The 19,319-nt window shown below is 60.4% G+C and overlaps 1 protein-coding gene across 1 annotated transcript; it reads left to right on the top strand.

Annotated features, from left to right (window-relative positions):
* The first annotated feature begins 3,654 nt into the window (after positions 1–3,654).
* SLC7A10 (solute carrier family 7 member 10) lies at positions 3,655–18,733 on the top strand. Its single transcript, XM_057712698.1, has 11 exons — positions 3,655–3,814; positions 12,546–12,750; positions 14,924–15,075; positions 15,331–15,456; positions 15,525–15,678; positions 16,430–16,553; positions 16,637–16,740; positions 17,098–17,194; positions 17,390–17,539; positions 18,171–18,348; positions 18,593–18,733. Exons 1-11 carry the CDS (start codon positions 3,664–3,666, stop codon positions 18,721–18,723), a joined length of 1,572 nt encoding a protein of 523 aa, XP_057568681.1. The 5' UTR covers positions 3,655–3,663; the 3' UTR covers positions 18,724–18,733.
* The last annotated feature ends 586 nt before the right edge of the window (positions 18,734–19,319 follow it).

The raw sequence follows: 19,319 nt of genomic DNA, 5'->3' as shown, positions 1-19,319 counted from the left end.
TTTCACTTTACGCATCATGCTTTTGTGTTCTGTGTAAGAAAATGAATCTGTCCTTTCCCCTAAGTCTTCTTCTAGCAGCCTTGATGTTTTACCTTTCACATGTACAATTAGCTTTCATGGGCACATCCATGGAATTGGTTTAGGATATGGTGTAAGGTAGAGATAAAGAGGGTTTTTTTTTTTTTCCAATATGGATACGTAATTGATCCAGCACCAGTTGCCGAAAAGTCTGTCCCACTTGTGTCCCCTGTTCTGCGATGTCAACTTTGTGGTGATGAAACGGGGGTCCATAGGTGGATGGGGTCTCCTGGTTGATTTGTTTATCCTTGCACCTGTCTTTCCAACTGTAGTATAAGTCCTCCGACTTTGTTCTTCTTCAGGTATGTTTTAGAATCAGCTACTTTGCTAAATTAACTAATTAACCTTAAATTTGCCTATAAATTTTTTGGATCTTTTCCATCAAATCATGTTATATATAAATGACAGTTTTATGTTTTCCTTTCCCATCTTCATACCTTTTTGCTTCTTTTCAGATTGACATCTTTCACTTAATAACATGCATTTACGTTTTCTCCATGTCTTTTCATGGCTTCATAGTGCATTTCTTTCTAGTCCTGAGTATTATTCTATGTGTGGATGTACCACAGTTTACTTATCCATTCACCTACTGAAGGACATCTAGATTACTTCCAAGTTTTGGCAATTCTGAATAAAGCTGCTATAAACATCCATGTGCAGGTTTTTGTGTGGATATAAGTTTTCAACTCCTTGGGGTAAGTATCAAGGGGTACTTTTTAAAAAATTTTTATTTTATTTACTTATTTATTGGCTGCATTGGGTCTTTGTTGCTACACACAGGCTTTCTTTAGTTGCGGCAAGCAGAGGCTACCCTTCATTGTGGTGCACGGGCTCCTCGTTGCGGTGGCTTCTCTTGTTGCGGAGCAGGGGCTCTAAGCGCACGGGCTTCAGTAGTTGTGGCACATGGGCTCAATAGTTGTGGCTCACGGGCTCTAGAGCACAGGCTCAGTAGCTGTGGGGCACGGGCTTAGTTGCTCAGTGGCATGTGGGATCTTCCGGGGCCAGGGCTCGAACCCATGTCCCCTGCCTTGGCAGGCAGATTCTTAGCCACTGCGCCACCAGGGAAGTCTCCAAGGAGTATGATTGCTGGGTTGTATGGTAAGAGCATTTCAGTTTTGTAAGAAACTGCCCAACTGTCTTCCAAAGTGGCTGTACCATTTTGCATTCCCATCAGCAATGAATAAGAGTTCCCGTTGCCGCACATCCTCGCCAGCATTTGGTGTTGTCAATATTCAGGATTTTGGTCGCTAAAGTTTGTGCCTTATTACTTCTTTTTCTTGCCTTATTGCCCGAGCGAGGACCACCAGCCCAGTGCTGTACAGAAAAGAGTGCTAACACTCTTTCTTATCTCCACTCTCAGTAGGAAAGCATTCAACATTTCCCCATGAAGCACAATGTTAGCTGTAGGGGTTTTGTTTGTTGTTTTTTGTTTCTTGGAGGGTTTGGGGTTTGGTATAATACCTTTATCAGATTGAGAAAGTTGTCTTCTCTTTCTAATTTGCTAAGAGTTTTTTTGGTTTGTTTAAATCATGGAAAACTGTTTTGTTAATCCGCTAAGAAGATCCATACTGCTTGTCTTTTGGCTGGTAAACCAATCTTGCCAACTTTTTATTCCTACCAGGGTTTGCAGGTTCTAGTTTATTCCACTAAAATGACCTCCTGAACTGTGGGCCTGGAAAACAACATGCAAATTCCATCCTGTGCAGTGCCCTAGAGTCACCCCTCCTCCTCAAACACTGACTCCACATTTCAGGTACAGGAGAGGCTCACCTTCGAAAACCACAGGCTCCTGGCCCCCGGATGCACCAGCCCTAGTGAGACCCTCTCCCAACCCACCCTAGCGTTGCAAGGGCAAGTGGGTGAGGCGAGTGAACAGGGCAGACCCCAGCCCCCCCCGCCCCCGCGACTAACTGTCTCCAGAGCTGGTGCCGCCTCCCCCCACCCCACCGCCTGCGTGAGGCTCCTTTAAGAGAATCGGCCTGAACGCGTCTCTGGGGCGGGAGGCGCAGGGCGCCAAGAATGCCGGACTCCGACGGGAGCGCAAGAGCTGAGGCTTCGCCCGGCGGCCTCCGCCTCCGCGTCCCCCCAGGGTCGTCCCGCTGCTACTCCCAAGTCCCCGCCCCCGACTGCGAAGGTCCTCCCTCGCCCGCACCCCCCCGAACTGCCACGCTCGCACCTCGAGGCTCCGCCCGCAGCCCGGGACCGGACCCCGGGCCCCGCCTCCAGCCCCTGTCCGCCCGTCGGAGCAGAGCGAGCCCCAGCCCGAGGCCGCGGGCGGGGGAAGGACGGGGCGCCCGCACGGCCTCATCCACATGCAGGAGACGCAGCGTCGCGGCGGCCGCCAGGAAGGGACAAAGGCTGTTCCGCCGCCGGCCGCACCGTGCCAGGCTCGCCCCGCCCGCCGCCCCGGTGGCCCCCGACGCGGCCCCCCTCGCGTCTGCTCCGCCGGCCCGGCTGCACAGTCCGGAAGGCTTCCGGGAGGAGGCAGCCTGCCTCCGAGCCCGCGCGCCCTGCCTCCTCCTGTGACCCCAGGGGCCACAGCCCCTTCTCCGTGTCTCCCGGGCAGTTGAGGTGGCCTCGTCTCCTTGCGCCGGGCTGGACCGCGCGGGGCCTTCGCCAAAGACCCGAGTTCCAGTCCACTGAGCGCCGACTCTGACCTGTGGCCAGGCGTCTGTGGATAAACCTGCCAGACCCGGTCCAGAGCCGGGCTGGACGGCGGAAGGCGGGGGGCGGGGAGGGGAGGGAGGCGAGGTTTGGAGTGGAGGCCCTTCCAGGACCCCTACGAGGCATAGGGTCCCCTCTGGCTGAGGGTTGGAGGCCACAGAGTCTACACTCCAAGCGTGTCTCGCCAGACTTTTGATGATGGGGGCTTAGGGTATCCTGATCCGAGGGGCTCCTGGACACAGCCCCCACCCCTCCAAGAGCTATCCCTCACACACCCCATCAGTGTCTGGAAGCCGAGGAGGTATCAGAAAGGGCTGGCACTTCGGCCCTGCCACTGGCTCTGTGACCTTCCTTGCTATCCCTGGGCCTCAGCTTCCACCTGTAGAATGGGCCCAATCTCCACCCCTCTGCCCGCGCACACACACTCTAGGGGTGCGTGCCAGGATTTAAGGAGTACGCAGCGCTGGCGCACAGTAGGTCTCAATACACAGACGGCTATTATTTTTGCCAGCTTCCTCGGTCTCCTTGAGGGCAGGGACAGTCCTGCCTTTGAGCCCTGCTCCCCAACCCCCACCCCAGGCCTTCTTCCCAGGCCTTCTTGGGTGCGGGAAGTCCTTCCTAGGTCTGCCCCCAAGTCCTCTCCTTCCTTCCAGGCCCGGGTTGGGAGGGTGGGGGCCACGGGGGGAGTTCACTTTAAGGAAGGTGGGGGAGGGGGCTGCCGGCCGGTCCTCCTTCCGCCCCTCCCAGGCCCCCGCCGGGGCTCAGGGCCCGGGCCCCGCGCCAGCGCATGCGCCAGCCTGTGGGCGCTGTCCCGGCTGCGAGGGCGGCGCGCACCGACAGCCGAACCGACCGACGGACTGAGCGGCGGCGGGTCGGACAGACGGGGCAGCGCAGGGAGCTGGGACGCGGCGGGACAGCGACATGGCCGGCCACACTCTGCAGCCGAGCGGGCGCGGGAACGCGGGCCCTGCTCCCTCGCCCTCCCCCGGCCCGGGCCCCGGGCCCGGCGCCTCGGAGCGGGTGGCGCTCAAGAAGGAGATCGGGCTAGTGAGTGCCTGCACCATCATTATCGGTGAGCGGGCTCGGGGCGTGCGGGTGCCTGGGACGTAGGCCCTAAGGCGCATAGCGGCTCGGAACAAGGGCACCCCACTCTGGGCGCACCTACCGCGGTGGAGGGTAGATGAGGGGATGCCCGCCCGGAGCACCTGCGGCGTCGCCCCTCACACAGCAGCCACAGGGCTTCTTGTCTCCACCTCCCCAAGCGCCCCGAATTTTTGTGCTTGAAGGAGGTGCACGTCCCATCCACTGCTGGAACCCTCCTCCTGCCTTTACTTCACTATGGACTTCTGCAAGGCAGTGACCCTCAGTCTTCTTGCCTATAACATAGACTGTGGTTCTGCCTTGAGTACAAGAGCCTTGCAAGTGTGAGAACTCAGTAAGCTGACCCCCGGCTAAGGCCCTAAGTTCTGGGTCTTGCGGCTCAAACTGAGTTCCTACTGTGTGCAGGGTCCAGGTGCTGTGCAGTGTGAATGATTTATTCTTCGAAAGCAGGAGGGATTTGTGGGTAGCCTGGACAGGTAGAGCCAGCCCAGAGGGGAAATCAGTTCAGAGTATATAATGAGTGCCGAGTTTGGCACAGGACCCTGGCGGAGGGGGCAGAGCAGCCCAGTGACTGGGGGAGGCCGAGCTGGGGTGGGCAGACCCAGCCTGCAGAAAGGCCAGCAGCTTCCTGGGCTGGGATCCCGCTCGCATCCTCTCGCTCTCTGGCCCAGCTTCCCCACCTCACGCGTGGAATGAGCCCATGTGTCCTGCCCCCACAGAGGGACTTCCGGGGAGGCAGAGGGCTCAGGGCACAATGAGAATAGTGGTGGGGTTTTCCATCTTCTGTCCCAAGTTATGAAACTGACGGCTCAGGACCTGGCTGACCCAGACCTGTGCCTGTGTCCATACCAGGTGCCTCAGAGAGCCTCGTGGGAGGAGTCTGTTCCTCCCCTGTGTCCCCAGAGACATGGGCTGGGAGGATGAATGGCAAGGGTCTTGACCGCTTTGACTTTCCCACCTTCCCGGTCTTCCCCTCCCCAGCCAGTGGGAGCTGCTTATGCATTACTGCCCACCCATCCTCAGACCCTCGGAGACGGAAGAAGTTGGGGGCTCAGGAGGGCAGACTGGGTCTTCACCGCCTCCTCCTCTGCCCACACTGGGAGCTCCTGGGCCAAGGCTGTGGTCTAGGTCTTGGTCATCCTTTGCACTCACACTGAGAATTGCCCCAGAACACAGCCCCTGTGCAGGTACCTCCCTGTCTCACCCATTGCACCTGGAAAGGTACCTTATAGGAGCTGGTCCCGATCTGGTCCAGAGATCTTGGCCTAGAGTGGCGTTGCTTGGCTGCTGGGAGGAAGGGCTGGTTCCGGGGATTCGGCCAAGGTACTGGTTAGAGCTTTGGCCTGGCCCACACCTTCTCCAGGACCTGCGCCCCTAGGAAGGGGAAGCCCACACATCATGGATGGGCCATGGGATCAAGAGCCTGACGTCTGGAGCCAGCTACAGTGCCCGGCAGGTGCAGGGAGAGACATGGCTCTTTCTGGGATGCCTCAGCTAAAGCCAGCACCCTTGAGCTGTATTCCTACTCTGCCTCCTCCCTGCCTCCCATCCCCCTCAGGTCAGGCAGAGCCTGCTGGCTCCTCTGTCCTCAAAAGAGGGCCCTGGTGGTGATGGTGGGAGTGGATGAGGCTAAATCTGCAAGAATTTTTCCATGCGGCTCAGCTCTGCCCCTATAGCTCCCCTACCTTACAGGCCATCTTTGCTGTTCCAGGTCTACCGCTCCCTTGGCCTCAGACCTTCAAGATTGAGCGAGAGTTAGAGGTGACTTGGCCAAGGGCAGCAGACTCAGGAACAGAACCTAGATGACCTGACTTCAGCCCAGAACACTCAGGGCTGGTCCTACAACCCTGCTTGGGAAGCTTTGAAGGGTTTCAGCAAGCAGAAGGCTGGACTGGGCAGGAGACAGACAAGGAGAGAGTGGACCTGGTCCAGAAGGTGACAGATGACGGAGGAGGCAGCTGTGGGTTGAGTCACTGCACAGCCCTCCCCCACCTGATGCCCTGAAGGCCCCCACCCCCACCCCTTTCACTATTCTGGGGACCCCACCTCCCTCATCTTTCCCACCTTCCTGCCCTGGGGAGCCTGGTCAAAGTAAAAAAATGCCTGCAAAGTGTCATATTTTAGCCTTAAAAGTCTTGAGAATTTTATAGCCTATTCCGTAATCTTTCTTGCTTGATAGCAGCTGCTATACTTATTATCTCCAAAACTTCCAAATAGACCCTCCCAGAAGATCCTATAATTCTCTCCCCTTGTAACCCCTGCCCCAGGCTGAAGAGTAGGGCTTTCAGGAATGGAATGACATGACGTAAAAGGGCTTTGGATTGAAATAAGACTCCACCTAAAATGTGTTTAGGACAGCACTTGCTGGCTGCAGCAAGCACAACTGGAGGGGAATAGGCCAGCTTGGAGGAAAAAGAGCCTTGTTGGGCAGGGACTGCACAAGACATCACCACATCCAATATCTATTCAGAAAAACACGCCTTACTACATTATGAAAACATGTTCTCCCTTTATCTCATTTGATTGCCTGCCTTGCAAGATGGGAATTTTTTGTACCCATTTTACAGATGTAGAAACTGAGGTTGGAAGTTAAATGACACTGCTGCACGTGGTGGACTCGGAATTTGGAACCAGAATTGGGCTGGTTCTCCCAATCCTTTGCCCTTTTTCACAGTGCTCTGGTGCAGGGCAAAATTGGGGCCAGATTCAGAGCCCGTGATAGGGGAAGGCTGAGGATTGAGCTGGGAGCTTATCCAACCAACCAGGATTTACTGAGCTCCCCACTCTCCTGTGGATAGATGAACAAACAGGTGGACAGAGAAATCGCCTCTGACTCCCCCACCCCCACCCAGGGCCATATGCACGGGGTCTCTTGTCCTGACTCAGAGACCACAACCAGCTCCCTCCCTGTCCACACCTAAGGAAGGGCCATGCCCAGGTTCAGCAGAGTGGGAGTCAGCTGGGTCTGCTGATCAGGCTGTCCTGTCCTTCGCTCTGTCCCTTTGACTCAAACATGCAGCCCATGTTTGTGGATCAGCTTCAAGTATGTTCTAGGACTCAGGAGTCTCCTTCATGAACCCCATCTCCTTAGGAGCCAATCTCTACTCATCTGGCTGTGGCCAGGTCCCTCTGTTGTCTCTAGGACTGGCAGTGCTGGGCTTCTCAGAGGATAGCCCTCTCCAGAACCCCTCCCAGGGACCCTTAGAGGACATAAAACCACGCAGGAGCCTGTCTGTGCCTCACCATAGCCCCAATTTACAGAGGAGGAAACTGGGGACCTGAGGCTGCAACCAGCCCCATGTCAGATGCCCTTGGTGTGCTCTGGGTCACCGCCGGGGGCTGAGGCTGCTCCAGCTACGAGGGGGCGCCTGCTAGCACCCATCACACTCAGTCATCTATCCAACAGTTAGGTACTGGGCAATACCGGGCACTGGTCTAGGTGCTGGAGACACAGCAGGGGCCAAGACAGCGCCTGTCCTCCTGGAGCGGCCATTCCAGCATGGAAGTCAAAAAGCAAACAAGATAAACAAGCTGAATGTTTAGCTGCTGGGGTAATGGTAAGTGTTAAGGTGAGAAAATTAAGGAGGGAGAATTGTAGGTAGGAGATGAGTCAGGAGTGGGTTGGGGTCCAGTCTTTGTGGGTCTTGTGGCCACAGTAAGGACTTTGCCTTTTTTTCTGTGTCAGATGGGAGCCCGGAGAGGGCTTTGGGCAGAAGAGGAATGGCAAGGGATGGGATAGGATGGCATGGCGTGGTCTGGGGCTTACTGTGGAGAAGAGGCTGTGGGCAGTAGGGGCAGAAGCTGGAAGCCTGGTCAGGAGGGTACTTGGGTCACGTGGATAGAAGATGATGGTAACTCAGAGCAGGGTGGTGGCAGTGGAGGTGCTGAGAGGAGGTTCAGTCCTAGGTGTGTTTGGAAGATTGAGCCAAATGTGGTGAACTGGACACAAGATGTGGCAGAGCAGAGTTGGTGACAGCAGGTTGGGGCCTGAGCAGCTGGGCGCATGGCTTGCCATTAACTGACCTGGGAAAACTGTGAGACGGGCAGGTCCAGGGAGGAGAGTTCCACACTTCTGATCATCCCTCTCTCGAAAGGAAAGTGGGTTAGGCCGGAGGTGCCCGTTGGCCAATTGGCAGTTCCAGGCAGGTCCTGGAAACGTCCCCACTCACCTCCCTGGAGTTCTGCCAAGACCTCAGCGGGCACTTCTGCCCCCCTAGAGGGGTGCCCGACTCATGTTCACCGTAAGGACACTGTGCTGGGAGGCATAGGCTTCACCCAGAGCAATAGCAAGGCCCCCAAAGCAGGGCTCTGGCCGCTGACCCCAGGGTGCTGAGGTCCCATGGGGCTCAGGTCTCCAAAGACCTGCTTGGGTGGCCTGGGTGTCTCCAAGGTAAACAACAGTAGTGAGACCCATGAGCACTTCCTGGGGCCTCTGATGTAGCAGGTGGGGTGGAAAGAGAACTACATCACTGCCTCATCTCCCCATTTTACAGGTAAGAAGGTTCGGAGAGTGAAGTACCTTGTCCATAGCCTCCCGCCAAGAGGGATCTGCGTTCAAATCCTAGATCTAGGGGTTCTCAACTAGTAAGCACCCCTGCCCATGACCTCAGGGGCTTGGGACTTACCAATGGGAATTTGGAGCTTTTCCCCAAGGGCCTCATGGGTCACATCCTACCAGGGAGGTTCTGGGACTCATTGCCCAGAGCAAGGGAAGGAGGCCTGGCCCCTGGCCAGCCCCTGATCAGGCCCAGGAGTCCTGGAGCTGCTCTCAGTCAGGCCAGCAGGCCAGTGTGGCAGGAGGAGGCCCTGTCGTGGCCATGTTCGCTGAAGAGGCAGGCGTGGGCCATTTGCGTATAAGAGGACCTAGGCCCTGGGCGGTTCCCTGTCCTGCTAGGGGGCTCAGACTTCTCATCTCAGCAGGCCAGGACACAGACCCCACCCTCTGGGAATGCAGGGTCCACCCAGGATGGCACATAAAGGAGTCACTTCCCGGCCACCCTCCGGGTACCATGGGAGAGGAGCAGGGGCCAGGTTCTAGGAATCAGGGTGGGAGATCAGGGCGGGTTTCCTGGAGGTGGCCTTGCTTCTGGGAGGCCAGTGAGCTGGGGAGAGACCTGCCACAGTGGGGGACAGAGGGCCCTGAGCAGAAACTGTGTTCCCTTGGGCCCCGTGCAGATGTGCAGGACGCGTCCATCCTGCCCAGCAGCGCCTCTGCCAAAGTCAGTTTTGCCCCAGCCCTCTGCTGCCCCCTAGCCCAGTGGCCCTCCCTGGCAGAAGGGGAAACTGAGGCCCAGAGGGGCAGCCCAGGTCTGAGGTCACACAGCAGATTCCTGAAAGTGTCCTACGGTGCCAGTGGCCTGACAGGACCTCCCTGACCCCTCCCCACATTAGACTCTGCAAATTCCCCGCCCAACACACACGGAGGGCAGCTGGCCCCCTTCCACCCACACGACCTCCGCGGTCCACCCCTGCGACCTCCATGGTCGGCCGCTGCCTCCCAGAAATAGGTCAGCACGCACCGCTGCAGCCGGGGGAACAATGGCCCTTTCTTCGTTCCTCCACGGAGCCGGGTAAGCCCCATCAGGCCCGACATCTTAATGTGATAAAAACCACCCAGCTCGGCCTGAGGGAAGAGGAGCGGGAGGAGACTGGAGTCGGGGGCCCCTGGTTGGGGGACTCCCATCCTCACCCCCCCCTTCCTGGGAGCTCTGGCCCTACCGAGGACCCGCAGGGACCACAGAGCCACCGTCCCATTGGGTGGATGGGAACGTGGAGGCCTCAGAATCCACATTTCTCCAGCCTGCCGTCAGTCAGACACCTGAGCAGGGGCTCAGCACTGTCTCCCGGCTCATCCCACAGACCGTGGTTCCCGCCCCTCCTCCTCTTCCTCCGGAGCAGGGTCCCCCAAGGGTTGGGCTTGTCCACTGCTTTTCACCAAATCGGGCAGAGCTGATTCTGCCGGGCCTGAACATGAGGGCAGAGAAGCGGGGCCTGGACCCACCACCACTAGGCGGGATGGGCAGGCACCCCTGCAGCACTGCGTTACAGCTCCGTGGTCCCTCCTGTAATCATTCAGTGCTGGAGGCGCCCACCCCTGTCCTCAGCGTCCTGCCTCCTCCTCCCCGCCCTCTGCCTCTCACTCAAGCCCACCGCCCCTTTCGCTCCTTGCAGAGCCCCCTCTCGGCACCACGTGGTGCCAAGAGCAGCCAGTGGACCTTGATGGGGTTTTCTGCCATCTTCCAGCACAAACCTGGGGCAGATGCTGGAGGCTGTCCAAACCCAGAGGAAGAGGCCCCCAAAGGCCTCAGAGACACCTGCTGGCACATGTGTTCCTCTGAGCCACGTGGGGAGAAGTCCTGCACTATAGCCTGAGGCCATGTGTCTAAAACAATAACAATCCCCACCCCTGGCCCACCCCCCAGATCCCAGCATCCGAGTCTCCAGCCACTGGGCACAGACTAGCGATGTGTCCCTTTCAGATCCCAGCCGCAGAGGTTGAGGTGCCCGGTGTGGCTTCCCCAAGGGCTACACACATGAGGTCCTGTCAGGCTGAATTGTGTAGGGTGGCGGGGTCCCCATTGGGTGGGTGGCTCAGGGCCCTGGATGCACCCAGCTCCTTCCAAGGCCACCCAGCCCCCGCTGGCTTCCAACCTCCCTGGCTTTTGGCAAATCCCACTCCACCAGGTCCTGAGAACAGAGGCTCTACTGCTGGATAGAGCGAACTCAAAGGCTCTTTACAAACCTCATAGCCCACCCAGACCCTGAGCCCCGAGGTAGATGAAGGAGGTGGCCCCTCTCCCCCTGGAAGCGGGCTGAGGGCACAGCTTACCTCTGGGGGCTGGGAGACAGGAATTCTTTCCTCCTTATCTGGATGTATTTAGGGCTCCTGGGATGTGACTGGAAAACCAAGTGGGGCATCGTGGCCGTCCAGACTGGAAATCTGTGTCGGCCGGGTGGGGGTGGCGGCAGGACCGTGGACAAGGAGCGCATGCAGATGGGCGGCCACAGCTGTGTCCTCGTCCAGACAGGCCTGTGGGCCCAGCAGGTGGAGCAGGCGGGCTCTGCCCTGATGGACGTGTGCTCCCCACCTGGGCCCTGGCAGGTGGGGCCATCTCATGGAGGGGCTGAGCCCCGGGTCCCAGTAGTGTTGCTTTTTTATTCATGTGGGCTACGGGTTCTGGGATTATTTCCTCTTGGGCAGGCCCGAGTCCAAATCACCAGTGATGTGACCTGATTCATTTAAACAGATGATGAGACCCGGGGAACCCAGAGCATTGCCCTCTTTGCCCTGACTGCCAGGGAGCTCAGGGCTAAGTGGGCACTCAAGCTCATCCTGGGAACCTACTCTGCAGCCCACAGCTTGGCCCTCTGAGCGTTTCCCATCGTTCTGCTTCCAGACCCTGTGAGTCAACAGAGCACACACACTCCCACCACTAGTGCCTGTCCTTCCAAGACTCAGAGTTGGCCCAGGGGCAGCCAGGCCTTCCGTGACCCATGACCTGGCAGATTCCACCCAAGTCTCGGCAGCTGGCAACCGCCTCTGCTTCTGCCCACAATCCCCTTCTGGGAGGGCCGAGTGGAGACTGCTGCCCCCATTTCACAGATGAGGAGCTCAGTGCTTCACACCAGGGCATTGGTGCCACTTCAGGCATCAGGCCATTCACTCATCCAGCAGTTTGCTCAACAGATGTGTGTTGAGCACCTACTATGTGCTGGAGGCCCCAGGTGAGGTTGCAGACAGTACCCACGGAATCATGCGAAGATGCAAAGGACATCTGGATACAGCTGTGAAGGAGCTGAGGCTTCCCGTACAAGTACCCTGCTGCATCCTCACAGAAGTCCCATTGTACAGACAGGACTCAAGAGGTGACCTGAGCGGGGAGAGGTCCTCAGTCTCCTAAGCCCCAGCCAGGGTTCCACACTGTGGTCCTGGGATTTGAGCAATGACCCCTGTTTGCTGTCCCCAAGGGAGAGGCACCTGTGTCCAGGTGCCAGGCTGGGCCACCCAAGAGCCCTGACAGTCTGCCATCGTCCACCCCATCCCTGCCACTGCTTGTGCGTGCCCCACCTCTTGGGAGTAAGTAGGGGGGCAGAGGAACTTGGAACAGGACCCATCTCTGTCAGGAAGCCTGGCTGGACAGACAAGGTGCCACTCGACCGGGGAGGGGAGATGAGGTGGCCAGAGTGGGACTTGCAGGGTTTTTTTGTTTGTTTTTATAAATTTATTTATTTATTTTATTGGCTGTGTTGGGTCTTCGTTGCTGCATACGGGCTTTCTCTAGTTGCAACAAGTGGTGGCTACTCTTCCTTGTGGTGCGCGGGCTCCTCGTTGCAGTGGCCTCTCTTGTTGCGGAGCACGAGCTCTAGGCGTGTGAGCTTCACTAGTTGTGGCACATGGGATCAATAGTTGTGGCTCATGGGCTTAGTTGCTCCGTGGCATGTGGGATCTTCCCGGGGCAGGGATCGAACCTGTGTCCCCTGCACTGGCAGGTGGATTCTTACCCACTGCACCACCTAGGAAGTCTGACTTGCAGGCTTTGAGGGGCCCATGGCATCCACATGCCTCCAGGCCCCCCTCCCACCTCCTCCTCCAGGGAGCAGCCCGGGCTCCCCTCCTCACTGCACCATCTGGAGCCGCCCAGAGAGGCCGGCCTGCTGGGGGCGCCTGAGACCTGATGCCTCCCCCCCTCTTCCCTCCACAGGAAACATCATTGGTTCGGGCATCTTCATCTCGCCCAAGGGCGTCCTAGAGCACTCGGGCTCTGTGGGTCTGGCCCTTCTCGTCTGGGTCCTGGGTGGGGGCATCACTGCCCTGGGCTCGCTCTGCTACGCGGAGCTGGGAGTCGCCATCCCCAAGTCTGGCGGCGACTACGCGTATGTCACCGAGATCTTCGGCGGCCTGGCTGGGTGAGTGCGGGGCACCAGCAGCTGGAGGGTGGGGACAGCCTCTCCAGAACGGATGGCCAGCTGGGCCCTGGACCCCAGGGTCCCCTTCTGCTTCTCACATCCCAGGGAGGTCATGGGGGTGGGTGGAGAGAAGGAAGAGTGTTGGGCAGCCTCCTAAGGCTGGGGTGGGTGGGACCCATGCCCGCCCCACTCCAGCTGGACACTGCAGCTGGCCCCTTGACCTCTCTGTGCTTCCTTTTAAATAGAGGTCCTCTGAGCCCCGCTCCCCACCAGGTGTTTATAGGTGGGGAGGGCCTTACTATGGAAACCTCTAGCTAATGCCCGCATGCAGACAGGGCTGCCTTGACATGAGTAAACTGTATGCAGGGTGAGGGGTGTGACATGCCTATCAACGTCCTGCCGCGGCTCCCCTCTAAACGGCTCCCCAGTGTCCCTTTCTTCACTGTAAGCGTTAGCCGAGCACCTTCTGTGTGCGGAGGGCCAGGACGCAATGATGAAAAGATCCATCCGGGTCCTCAAGTTGCTTACAGTGCACACCCTTCAAATGTGATTAAGACCAGGAGGATCCTTGCTCTGAAGATAATGTGAGAGGCTGAGCCCAGCAGCCAAAAGAACAGGGTGCCCACCACCCAGAGAACGCTCCCAGAAAAAAATCACGTTTGCGCCAAGGCTTGGAAGAAGGGTGGGGTTTTTTGCATCCGACCAGTGGGGGGCGGGGGGGGGGCACTGGGCGAGCTCAGCCTGGCTGCGGCCAGAGGCGAGGTCAGGTCCATGGTAGACACCCGGGCTTGGCGGGGACGGGGCAGCCTGTGGGCGGAGGGGCATCCAAGCGATGGCAGCCATCTAGCTGAGCCACGCTGAGGGCCTGAACAAAGGTACGGGAGGATTCCCGCGTCATTTAGGGATCTAAATCCGGAGGACGAGGCGGCCCGTGTGGCATGAAGGAGAGGTTTGGAAAGACTCCACAGATGGAGTTCCTGGGGTGGGGAGGGGGAGGTTTTAGGTTGGGCTTTGCCACACGGGTGGGGTCTGTGGCACGTCTCGGGAGATGCTCCGTTAGGCCTTGGGTGGGGGCTCCGGAGCACGGGGGGAGACTCTAGGCGGACGTATTTGAAGTCCGGTGCTGAGGGACGTGGTCAGGGACCTTTAACAGGGCAGCCACGGATGGGGCCCCGGCAGGGCTGCGCCCTGCTGTGGGTGTTTCCAAGGGTGTTCTCCTCTGGAGAGAGGGTCCTCAGAGGGGCCTGGGACCCCAGGAAGCAGAAGATTTGTGCTGTGTGGCTGGAATACTCCAGAAGATAGGAGAGAGACGAGGGCCCAGGAGCCACCCCAAGGGCACCCAGCACTGAGGGTGGGCGGAGGGAAGCACCCAGCACTGAGGGTGGGCGGAGGGAAGCACCCAGCATGAGAGGAGGGCGGTGGAGCTGGGGTGTCCCCGAAGCCAAAGGGGGCGCGGGGCGTGGTGCAAAGCACGAGGTGAGGAAGCAGGGCTACAGAGCACAGGTGAGGACCGAGAGGGAGCCAGCCTGCTAGTGCCCAGAAGTCACTGGCGTCCCGGGATGAGGCCGTCCCCACCCTCACGGCGGGACGGACAGGGGGCTAGGAACACCCCCACGCTCAGGCGCTCCCCTGGGTGCGGGCAGAGGCCCCAGGGGCAGGTCGGGCCTCGCTCCCGGGTGGGCGCCCTGCAGAGGCGAGATCTGGGCAGATGGGATGTAAATCCCCGCCACCCCAGCCGGGGCTGTTGGCAGGATCGGGTCCCTCCAGCATCACCGCTCGGAGTCGGCCATCCGCAGCCACAGGGCTCTGCTGAGAACGACGGCTGGAGCCGTGACTGGGGGTCCCGGGACGGCCCACCCCGGCTCAGCCACAGCCCGTGGCTGGGGGCTAGGGGGCCGTTAGAAAATTGGTGGGTTCCCGAGTTCCTCTTCACACCTGCCCAAGGGCAGCCCGCGGCTGTTTGTGCTGAACACCACCCCTGCTGAAATAGTTCATGAATAGAGCAGAGACCTCGACAAGGGTGGCCCTGCATCCCTGGACCAAAGCCAGCATCTGGCACCCACAGCGGCCCTGGGTGCCAGGACCAGGGTGCAGCCCTGCTCCACACACCCGGGCCCGCTGGGCTGGGAGGGTCCCGGGCGGCCTGCGCCACTCGGGCCCTCCCGCATTCCAGCTTCCTGCTGCTCTGGAGTGCCGTCCTCATCATGTACCCCACCAGCCTGGCTGTCATCTCCATGACCTTCTCCAACTACGTGCTGCAGCCCGTGTTCCCCAACTGCATCCCCCCGGCCGCTGCCTCCCGCGCGCTCTCCATGGCCTGCCTGAGTGAGTGCCCACCGTGGAGCCGGGCTGTCCCCAGGCCTCGCCCTGCTCTCTGCCCCTGTGGGAGGACTTGGGAGGGGGCACGTCCCTGCAGCTGCCAGTCCCTGCGAGGCTGACCTCAGGGGTTGGGTTCAGGGCACTCTGGCTGCCGCACGGGACGCCGCCCTCCCGCAGCCCAGGCTGGACTCGGCCGTGGCCCCCCTTGAGGGGCTCGGCCTCAGGCGCCCGCCCCCCGACCCGTCTGCCCTTCCTCCCCAGTGCTCCTGACGTGGGTGAACAGCTCGCGCGTGCGCTGGGCCACACGCATCCAGGACGTCTTCACCGGCGGGAAGCTGCTGGCCCTCTCGCTCATTATCAGCGTGGGCTTTGTCCAGCTCTCCCAAGGTAGGGCCGGGGCGGGGCTGGGCGCGGGGCCGGGGAGGCGGCGCTGACCTTGACCTCCGGAACCCCAGGACACTTCGAGGAGCTGAGGCCCAGCAACGCCTTCGACTTCTGGATGACGCCGTCCGTGGGTCACCTGGCCCTGGCCTTCCTCCAGGGCTCCTTCGCCTTCAGCGGCTGGAACTTCCTCAACTACGTCACCGAGGAGCTGGTGGACCCTCGAAAGTGAGTGGGGCACCAGCCGGGCCCCAGGAAGGGGTGTGGCTCGAGGCGGGAGAGGTAACCTCCTTGCACAGGCCCACGGTCACCTCTGGCCGGTCTGGTCAGCTTCCTGACCACACTGCTGTCCGCCAGCAACAGCTCTGGAGAGGCAACCGGGGCGCTCGTCTTCCAGCCCGGCCCCGTTCTGTGCGGCTGTGGATGAGTCCCGGCCCCTGGCTGGGCCCCAGAAACACTGAGTACCATTGTCTCACGGTACACGGGTCCAGCTATTTGCATCTGGCCAAAAATGACACATGTGCACACAACACAGCCCCTACAGATGAAGCCAGTAGCTCCGTCTGATGCTCAGCCGGGACCTTGGCAGTGAACAGCTACAGCTGGAGCTGGGGCTGATGGGAGTCCCAGGGACCCTGGTCTGCGGACCGCGCGCTAAGGGCACTTTGAGGATGTTCAAGGCTGATTTTGGCTGGGTGCAATGCTCTTTTCATGTGCAGATATTAGATCCGCCCTCCCCGCCTCCCACCAGATATGAGTAACCCCTCCTTCATCTGCCCTACCTCCCGTCAGCCTGCGCCAAGGCCGGGCTGGGGAGTGGAGGGGAAACAGACGGCAGGGCGGCCCGCTGCCTTGCCCCAAGGCCCCCAGCAGACACAGGAGGCGGAAGCTCAAAGCTGCTCCTGTCGGCGGGTTCCCTGCCACCCCCGCCCCGAGGCCCCATCCCCCTGATGCTCACACACTGTAACACTGTCCGCAGGAACCTACCTCGTGCCATCTTCATCTCCATCCCCCTGGTGACCTTCGTGTACACGTTCACCAACGTCGCCTACTTCACCGCCATGTCCCCCCAGGAGCTGCTAGCCTCTAACGCGGTGGCCGTGGTGAGTGGGTCTCCGCGGGGTCCCCGGCTCCTGCCCGGCCCCCGCCCCGCCTCACGCACCCCCTCTCTTCTGTGCCCACCCAGACCTTCGGGGAGAAGCTGCTGGGCTACTTTTCTTGGGTCATGCCCGTCTCCGTGGCACTTTCCACTTTCGGAGGGATCAATGGCTACCTGTTCACCTCCTCCAGGTGACCGGAATGGGGAGAGGGTGGTCAAGGGGAGGCAAGGCAGCTGCCCTGGCGCACACGAGCCGTGCCGGGGGCCAGAGGAAGGGAAGCCCTGCCCGGTGGGGCCCACCTGAAGGTGAGACGATGAACTCCCCGGAAACAGATGTCTGATCCCAATTGCAAGGAACAGAAAGCAGGAGGGAGGCAGGCTAGATGAGAAGCAGAACTGCCCAGTGGGGCAGCTGGGGCCCGGAGCAGGGGGTCAGAGGCGCCCGCTCAAGGGGACCGTCAGGTCTAGGTCCGAGGTCGGGATCTAGCCGGCGGGGAGCCCTCAGCTGGGCTCACGGCCCCCACCCGTCTCTGCCCCCCACCCGCCAGACTGTGTTTCTCGGGAGCCCGAGAGGGGCACCTGCCCAGCCTGCTGGCCATGATCCACGTCAGACACTGCACCCCTATCCCCGCCCTCCTCGTCTGCGTAAGTCGGGGGCCCCGGCTGGCCGGGCGGGGAGCCGGGGTGTGCGGGTAACGAACGGCAGGGGTGAGGCCTGGCCTTGGTGGGAGTGGGGGGGCTGGGCTGGCTGACCTCCCGGCCCGAGGGGGCAGGCCCTGGGCCCCTGCTGGGCAGACAGGAGGCAGCGGGGAGCCAGCCCTCAGCCCGGTCCTCTCCCAGTGCGGGGCCACGGCCGTCATCATGCTTGTGGGAGACACGTACACGCTCATCAACTACGTGTCCTTCATCAACTACCTCTGCTACGGCACCACCATCCTGGGCCTGCTCGTGCTGCGCTGGAGGCGGCCGGCACTGCACAGGCCCGTCCAGGTGAGGCCCGGGGGCGGGAGGGTGGCAGGCCGGCCGGCCCACGTGCTGGGAGCAGGCAGGGCCACCCCTTCACCGGCTTGGGCGCCGGGGCCGGCGATGGCGGCGACGGGGAGGCCCGCCTCTGCCGTGCGCCGGGCCCTGCTCGGGGCCCTGTGTGCACTGGCGTACCCAGTTCTTAAGGCAGCCCCGTGGGGTGTGTGCCGCGAACACTCCCGCTTCACGGACGGGGAAATAAGGCCGAGACCCTTACGGCCACACAGGATTCCTCGCGCCCACACAAAACAGAAGACCCAAAACTGAGTTAAACGAAAAGGCTTCCCATTTGGATATAAATCCTTGAGCTGGAGCAGTGCTCAGTGCCTGCAATGGGAAACACCAAAAGACCACTCACCTTCAGCCACGTGCAAGCGGCAGGTCCACCGACCATCGCTGTGTGGCGCTCGGAGCCGCTGAAATCGACACACCCGCAACCATCTGGCCGACTGGCCAACCGCACTGGGCTGCCGGCAGAAGGGGGCCCCTTAGGTCTCAGCTCCCAGGAGAGGGTGGAAAGGGCCTCAGACCCCCGGGGGGGTGGGGCAGGAGAGCTGGGGGTCCTGTGCCATTGGCACCGCCGCTCGCTGGCCCCCAGGTGAACCTCCTGGTCCCCGTGGCGTACCTGGTCTTCTGGGCGTTCCTGCTGGTCTTCAGCTTCATCTCGGAGCCCATGGTGTGCGGGGTGGGCGTCGTCATCATTCTCACGGGGGTGCCCGTGTTCTTCCTGGGCGTGTTCTGGAGAAGCAAACCGAAGTGTGTGCACAGACTCACAGGTGAGCCAGGCCGCTCCCTGAGGGGGTGGGGCCTGGACACAGGACCCTCCTGGGGGGCTCGCCCTAGAGCAGGCTCTCCTGGCAGCTGTGCTGGCCACACGGGGTCCAGCCATCACCAGATGTCTCCCTGAGGCGTGGCCCGAGTGTCTGGGTCCCCTGTGCAGACGGGGCAGCTCCCTGAGGACCCCTGTCCCACGGGGTCAGACCCCAGGGTCCATCTGTCGGCCTGTCTGTCTGTCCTCAGAGTCAGTGACACGCTGGGGCCAGGAGCTGTGTTTCGTGGTCTACCCCCAGGGCTCCCCGGAGGAGGAGGAAAATGGCGCCTGCCAGCCCGCCCCACTGCCCGCCACAGACAAGCCCTTGAAGACACAATGAGACACGTGTGGAGCCTGAAGCAGCTGTTTCTGTTTACATGTTGTTTATTGAGGAGGTGTTTTGCAAAAAAAAAAAAAAAAAAAAATTCCTGGGGGGAGAAAAAAAGAGATGTGACTCTTAGAGGCCTGTGGTAAGGCAGCCTTGAAGATACGGACTGGGTGCCCTGTCAGCGCTGCCCTGCTAGCTTTTCCCGGAAAGGTCTGTGAATAAAACAGGGCTGGTGGTGCACCTGTCTCAGGTGAGTCCCTGGTGGGCACCTCTCGGCTCGGTGGGGGGCACGCGTGGAGCTGGCTGGAGAAGGGGGCCTGGTGGGCTCAAGAGGAGGCCCTTGGCGTTCAGGGCCCCGCTGCCTGAACCCGGCGCTCCCTCTCTGGGGCTGGCGCGGTGGGGTCCGGATCCACCCCTGCCCCAGCGGGACGCGGGGGGTTGGGGAGCAGCTGTGTGTGCCCCTCCCCCAGCCCCTGCAAGGCCTGCTGGAGGCTCTGCCACCCGGGAGAGCCCGGGGTTCCCGCCGGAACTGCCTTTCTTCCCGTAAATCCTCGCGGAGTGAGTGTCAGGACCTCAAAGCCCACGGCCTGGCCCTGGTTTACAGGTGG

The sequence above is a fragment of the Hippopotamus amphibius genome, chromosome 16 (assembly GCF_030028045.1).
Source record: "Hippopotamus amphibius kiboko isolate mHipAmp2 chromosome 16, mHipAmp2.hap2, whole genome shotgun sequence".
In the NCBI taxonomy this organism is placed as follows: domain Eukaryota; kingdom Metazoa; phylum Chordata; class Mammalia; order Artiodactyla; family Hippopotamidae; genus Hippopotamus; species Hippopotamus amphibius.
The sequence above is the reverse complement of the archived record's forward strand: the minus strand, read 5'-3'. Positions and strand labels throughout refer to the sequence as shown.

Excerpts from the sequence above, each read along its gene's own strand:
- SLC7A10 (XM_057712698.1), top strand. The coding sequence starts at position 3,664 with ATGGCCGGCCACACTCTGCAGCCGAGCGGGCGCGGGAACGCGGGCCCT. Across the intron at positions 12,751-14,923 it reads ATCTTCGGCGGCCTGGCTGG|CTTCCTGCTGCTCTGGAGTG; the intron begins GTGAGTGCGGGG and ends CCCGCATTCCAG. Across the intron at positions 15,457-15,524 it reads CTTTGTCCAGCTCTCCCAAG|GACACTTCGAGGAGCTGAGG; the intron begins GTAGGGCCGGGG and ends CCGGAACCCCAG.